This window comes from Cibotium barometz, chromosome 33 (assembly GCF_041138505.1).
Source record: "Cibotium barometz isolate CiBa-2024 chromosome 33, ASM4113850v1, whole genome shotgun sequence".
NCBI lineage: Eukaryota > Viridiplantae > Streptophyta > Polypodiopsida > Cyatheales > Cibotiaceae > Cibotium > Cibotium barometz.
In genome coordinates this window covers 24,877,081-24,883,900 of record NC_141078.1, presented here as the reverse complement: position 1 = coordinate 24,883,900, position 6,820 = coordinate 24,877,081, and the positions used below count along the sequence as shown (strand labels likewise).

The 6,820-nt window shown below is 38.4% G+C and overlaps 1 protein-coding gene across 10 annotated transcripts in view; it reads left to right on the top strand.

Moving 5' to 3' along the window:
* The window catches only part of LOC147619429 (light-sensor Protein kinase-like), a 4,208-nt gene extending 1,066 nt beyond the window's left edge, over positions 1–3,142 (top strand). For 6 of the 10 annotated variants that reach the window (XM_086773088.1, XM_086773084.1, XM_086773085.1 and 3 more), the window contains one exon: positions 1–3,142. This exon is cut by the window's left edge and continues 84 nt beyond it. In XM_086773088.1, coding sequence (XP_086629214.1) covers positions 50–3,100 — 3,051 coding nt within the window. In that variant the 5' untranslated portion in view covers positions 1–49 and the 3' untranslated portion in view covers positions 3,101–3,142. The other 4 variants (XM_086773091.1, XM_086773092.1, XM_086773090.1 and 1 more) reach the window with 2 other exon arrangements.
* The last annotated feature ends 3,678 nt before the right edge of the window (positions 3,143–6,820 follow it).

Sequence of the window (6,820 nt, the reverse complement as noted above, 5' to 3'; positions counted from 1 at the left end):
GAGACACCATTGCAAGACGGGTTGGAAAACAGAAGAGAAACATTTAAGCATGCTTCTCTGGAGGAGGAGACATCAAGATTCAGAGCAGCTTCTGGCTATGGACTGGTACAACTTGGTGGCAGAAGCTCTTGCAGACATAAGGTCTTGCCAAAAAATCCCCCTCTTCAAAGTGAAGATCAACTCCATACAGTGCTCTCAACTTACCTCGGTTTTTTCCTCAAAGCTCTCTAAATTTTGGCCTCACACTCTCCCCAACATTCCTTTTTCACCTGAAGATTCTGATGGTGAGAGCTTTGTCTCTTCCCGTCGAGTTAGCTTGAACCGCAAGTCAGATAGTTTTCTAGTTGTGACACATACAGGGGATGATGCAACTGAAGATTCATCTGTCCTAGAAAGCTGCAAGCATGCTCTGAAAGAGGTGTATAGAGTCATTAAGGAATTGGAAGCTTTTATGCTGGTTTGCTCTGTTCAGGACTGGTGGAAGAGTGCTCTTCTCAGAGCTGACAATGGGGAAGTTCTTGCAGTTCATATCCATGATCTAGTCTGGTCTGTAGCTGCCTTAGATGCTACCATACATCATGCCAAAGGCTGCACATTGGAAGTCATTGATGCAGTCTGCTCTAGAAGACTTGTAGAATGTTATGCCGAAATGTCTAGCTCGCATCACCAGCTCAACGAGTCTGCAGACAGAAAGCAACTTATCTCCATGCTAACAGCTTTGCAAGATCAGTTTGAGCGTTTAAGCAAGCGGAAAAAGAGAACATTAAGGGTTGATGAGGAGAACAAGTACCGTATGTCTGCATATTTCCTGCATAAATTGCAAAGCCACATGCATTGCAGCATGGCTACCACAAAACATGAATTGCCAGAATGCCTCTCCATAGATCCCAAAGACATTGATTTCTCAAAAAGGCGCCTTATTGGCCGAGGTTCATTTGGACAAGTTTATGAAGCTTCTTGGTTTGGGATGAAGGTTGCTGTGAAAGAATTACCATGTGGGGACTCACAGCCCTTCAAAGAAGAAGCTTCAATACTGGCTAAGCTTCGCAGCCCTTTCATTGTGCAGCTCATAGGATGGTCTGTTCATGAAGAAGCAAATGTGTGCCATCTGGTGATGGAGCTCTGTAGCAGCAATCTTCGGAATCACATTGAGAAGAGATCAAAACTAGGGCCTCCTTTTTCATTGAGAGTGGCTGTGGACATCATGCTGCAAATTGCAAGGGGAATGGAGTACCTGCACAGCCAGCGTGTAATTCACAGAGATCTAAGGGCTTCTAACATTCTTGTTGATGATAGTACAATCAGGGAATTTTTAGATGAAGGACATGTGAGAGTGAAGCTATGTGATTTTGGCATGGCTAAGGCCAAGCGCAACAGTTCAAAATTGTTCTCCTCCATGAAAGGGGCTACCTATTGGCGGGCACCAGAAGTGTTCAGTGACCCTGATCCTTTGGAGGGTGGGGAAACTCCGAGGAGACATTACACAGACAAAGCAGACGTTTACAGTTTTGCAATGACCTGCTACGAGATTCTCACAGGCAAAATTCCTTTTGATGGAACTCTGCACAACCAGATTCAGCAGTTTGTTATCAATGGTGGGAGACCAGATTTGCCACCCTCATGCCCTTCTCTTCTTGCTAATTACATAAGGAGGTGCTGGGATAGTGATGATAGATGCAGACCTTCTTTCAGAGATATCTGCAGGGTGCTGAGGCATGTGAAGCTTCTTCTAATGAGAGTGGATGATTCAGAGGATGTCTCTTTCCAATCTGTGACAACAGAATTTGATTATGTGGAACTTTCAAACAGTGCACATAGGCTTTCGGTGTGCTCAAGTGGCGGAAGGAGTTTCAATGACCGGATAACTCCTCAGGAAAGTGAGACAAGTGGTGATGATGAAGAGCTTCAGACTTATACATCTGATGCATCAAGCTCCTCACGGCCTTCTCGCTCAGCTACATTTCAGAGGATACGCAGTGTTCTCTCATTTAGCAACAAGCCCATGGAGATAGAGCCAAGAGAAGCATTACTGTTGAGCTCCCTTCCTTGTTTCATAACTAAGTATTCTCTGAACGATCTTCGCACAGCAACAGCCAATTTCAGTGAGAGAATCTCTACTGGGGAAGCTGGTTCTGTTTTCCGGGGCGTTCTTTCTGATGATAGTGTAGTTGCTGTGAAAGCAGTGAAAATACATTCTGTGTATGACATCCGACTCTTCTGCATCAAGGTTGCAGCCCTCGGGAATGCGTACCATTTCAATTTGGTGCGTTTTCGAGGTTACTGTGTTGAATCACCTTCTCATTTCCTATTCGTCTTTGATTACATGGACAATCTTTCTTTAGACAGGTGGTTGACCTCGTCAGGGGACAGCAGCAGTACTTGGGGGTGCTCAAATAATGGTGATATTCTTCAACAAAAGGAAAGAGATACTCTAAACTGGGCAACACGGCTTAAGATTGCTTTTGGTGTAGCGCGGGCTTTGGCTTTTCTTCATGAAGACTGTGGACAATGTATACTACCAGTTGGTCTGAAGCCATCTAAGATACTCTTGGATAAAGAGTGTGAGCCTAAACTAAATAGCTTGAGTCTGATTGAAACTGAGAGGAACCATCAGTATTTCAGCCACAAAGTATTTTTTGATAAATTAAGCACCAATATTCTGGTGATGTCCCCAAAAGCATTGAATGCTCAGAGATCAGATGTGTACAGTTTTGGGATTATCCTCTTTGAGATGGCTGTGGGTCATGCAGTAGATCTTCCAAATGCATCATCGAATGAAGGTCTGGTTTCTTTGATGAATCAACCTAGCAAGTTTTTTGACTGGCTAGATGGGCAGTGTCAACATCTGGGTCCAAGTTCGAAGACAGATTCGAAGCTTGTTTCTGGTCTGCTCGACCTTATTCATGTTAGTGCTGATGATACGGGCTTTGCAGGGGGAGACTCTCAAGTAGTAGACAAAGCTAAGATGCTTTTGCGAACTGCCATGTGGTGTGTTCAAGACTCTGAATCACGGCCTACCATGAGCCAAGTAGTGCGAACTTTAGAGGGGAACCTGACCATTCCACAACACCTCTGGACCACTTTCAGCTCTCTCATGTAATTATATTTTTACTCATACATGAAGCTACATCAAGGTTCAAAATGAAAGTTCATTTTGGCTTTGCCATGTCATTATTTGTGGTTTTTGGTGTGTAAATGTGCTTGCTTAGCAATCCTTGTGCGAGAGGTTTTATTGGTCACTTGGCATTTCTAATGAAAGGGGGTAACAACAGCATTTGTTCACTAGTTGATAACCGGTACATGTAATAGTTCCTCAATGTGTACATCAGGTATTCTGGCGGAATGAAAGCTCCCAGATGTGTAAATGTCAGGTACTGTGAGACCCCTGTCCCCTCCGTGATGTCCCCTTCGAGGGCGCTGGAGACGGAAGCAGCGTCAGCCTCTTGTGTGGGGCAGGGATCCACACTCGGGGCCTCGCCCACGGATATCTGGACAAGAGACTAGCCCGGCGGTTCTTTCGAAACCGAACCCGAAAAAACTTCCCTCGCTCGGAAGGCACGGATGATTTCACCAAGAAAATCATATAACGGGAGAATTGATCTAACGAGTCAAAGTCTTAACTAACCAAATTGATCCGACCGAACCCGAAAGTCACATGGTCAGATCAAGAAAGAGACTTGTACTTGGTTTATAGAATCACCGCTTTTTTTTTCCCTTTAACGAGGCACAGTCGCTGATTCCCTCCCACAGAACAAGTGTCTTCTTGGGACTTGATCTAACTAACGTAACTTAATCATAACTATTTGTATCACAAGAATCCCCTGATCCAGCCTAACCCCAACCGACTTATGCGTTAGCCAACCGTCCAACCACTGTATTGGTAGGATTCCTTTATAAAAATTTGGTTATGTTTTGCCTGGGTACCGAGGAAAAGAGTTCCCAGGTCCCCTAGTCGGCGCTTCAAGCAAAATTCAAGGTAGTTATATCAGTTACACACCCAATATGAAATTGCCATTTTAACAGATTCGGTTGTCTTTAAAACAATCTTTCAATGAAATCATAGTATTACTGATTATAATCCTCAGTCCATTGTTTTACAAAATATATTATCCGGACTCTCCGTTGAAGACTAGTTGGTCAACCAACGAGATCCAATATCAAAATTCAGTTCACGAAAGTAATTCTTTGCAGTTCATCCGTATCTTCCTTGACGTACGCATGGGTGTCCTAGCAACCGTGAGCCCGTGCATCACCTGGTCAGAACCCTCTAGGATTTTACTTAGGCGTCCTAACACTTCACTCAGGGACCGCTTCGTCGGTCCTCGTCCATCGTACCGGAAGCGTATCATTTTAACCATACCAAGGCTAGTCAAGACCTCGGCAGGCTTTGCCGCGAGCGACGTCCCTCGACGACTCCCCACCAGCTGTTGCAACGAGTCTCTCCTTAGTTAATCACATACCAAATGCTTCCTCCAGCATTCTAGTGTAAAACCATCTTTTAAAAGAAAACAGAGGTTCTATGCAAGTAGAATTCTTGGTTCGAGATTGGTTCCAGAAAACCCTTTTCTCGTAATCTAGATTTTCTTAATGAGAATCATTGATTTCTCACATCAGGGTAATCTATCTACCTATCATTTGACTGAATTTCCAACTAGATTCTTGGTGATTTTGGTTAAGAGAAAACTACGCTAATTGAACGGTAGACTATTCTTTGTGTCAAGAATTGGAATTGGTACTGAGGTTTTTGCTTGATTCATATTCGAGAGATGGGTAAGTAGTTTACTGGCCGTCCTTCTCACAGTCGTGGTCTAACCAAAATTATCCGGTTTACTTTTAACTTTGATTCCTAAGGATTTTCTTCAGATAAAAATCTATTGAACTTCTAACCATAAGGAAAATTTCAACTTTATGAATTTCATTCCTTCCTAACTACAATAGATTAAGAATTAGTTCTATACGAGAATATCGGGATTTTATAAAAATACTCTTTTTTCATTAATCCAATTTTGGGTATATATCAATTTGGTAATTTATCCACATAAAAATATCTAAGAATATTCTTTTCATCAATTTAATTATCAACATTAAAATATCCTAATTTTTTAAGTGAAATTATGGTAAAAATTTCTCTTTTGTCATCAAAGTTAATTTAAACCTTTTTCTACTTAAAATACTATAAAAATCTCTTTTTAATTAAATATAAATATTTATTTTTTTGAATGTCAAAATTTTCTCTTTTTACATTTAAATATTTGAATTTCAAATGTCATGGGAATTCTTCTTTTATCATTTAAAAATTCTTATGCATAAAATAAATTTATCAAAATTTTATCTTTTAAACTAAATACAAATATTCATTATTTTAAAAATGTCAAAAATTTATCTTTTTGTATTTAACTGATTGAATTTTAATTGTCATGAGAATTTTTTTAATCATTTAAGAATTCTTATGTATAAGTTTATCATTATTTTTTAATTAAATAATTATGCATAAATACAAAAAAGTATTCTTTCTTAAATATGGTCAAAAATCATTCTTTTTGTTTTATATTTTTAAATCTATAATATGGTAGGAGTTTCTCTTTTAGTATTATACATAAAAATAAGATATATTTTTTTAAAGAAAAATTTGTTATAAGTGATAATTTTTAAATTTTTTACAAGAATAAAAGCTTGTAATGAAAATATGATAGAAGTTTTACTTTTAAGTTTAAATTTAAAATATGAATTTAAATCATAATTATAATTATAATTATAAACATAATTATGATTATCTCACTAGATTAAGCTAAATTCAATATTCTTTTTTTTAATTTATTAGGATAATCTTTTTCTTATTTAGAATGAATTAAAGTAGTTTTTTAACTACTCATAAATAATCTAAAGAATTAACCATTATTTTAATACAACAAAATTATGAAAATATAATTTTCTTAATCTCTAGTTTATCAAGCTTACAGTTTGGTTTTGGAATAAGAGATTATTTTTGAGAAACATTCTTTTGTTAAAGAATTAGCTATAGAAATGATTATTTTTTTTGAGAGAGATTTGCTTAAAGAAAGCATTACAAATATGTATTAAGATTAACTTTCTCTTAATTAAACATTAAGACTCTTAGAGAAAGCTTGATTTGAATTAAAATAATCATTTAAAAATCTTCTCAAGCTTGAGAGGGATTGAGAAAAAGAAAGTCATTTAAGAAATTGAAAAAAAAATCATCCATCGGAGCATGTTTGGGTATGATGGTATAGGAAAGGTCCGGATTTTCCATGGCCTCTTAAGCACCAAATAAGAGACTTGAAAACATCACATTTTCAGGGTATAGAATTCACGTGGGCAGCTTAATGATATCTGTTAAGTTTATATTAAATGTGATTAAAGTTGGGTTAACGGTCTAAGATTACGATCGTATATAAAGAGCCAGATCTTAACTGCAGTAAGCATTCATGAAGAACTTTTAGTAGCATGCCTAATTCACAGCTTATATATGTACTTCGAAATCCTGATCTCTCTCTACACGAATAAATGGTTACTTTCAACATCTAATTTACACCACATATATGTACTTCAAATTGGTCACACCCTTCCACTTCTTTATTTAGAAATAGAAGCACTCCTGACATTCATGGCATGGCTCATGGCTACTATGGACCAAGTTTAACTTTGTGAGAACATAAATTCAAACATGCTCCGATTGTGACCAAACTTTGCAAGCATGTGGGGGTGGGTCCCCCCCACATGCTTGCAAAGTTTGGTTCCCACCATCAGAGCATGTTTGGGTATGATGGTATGGGAAAGTCCCGGATTTTCCATGGCCTCT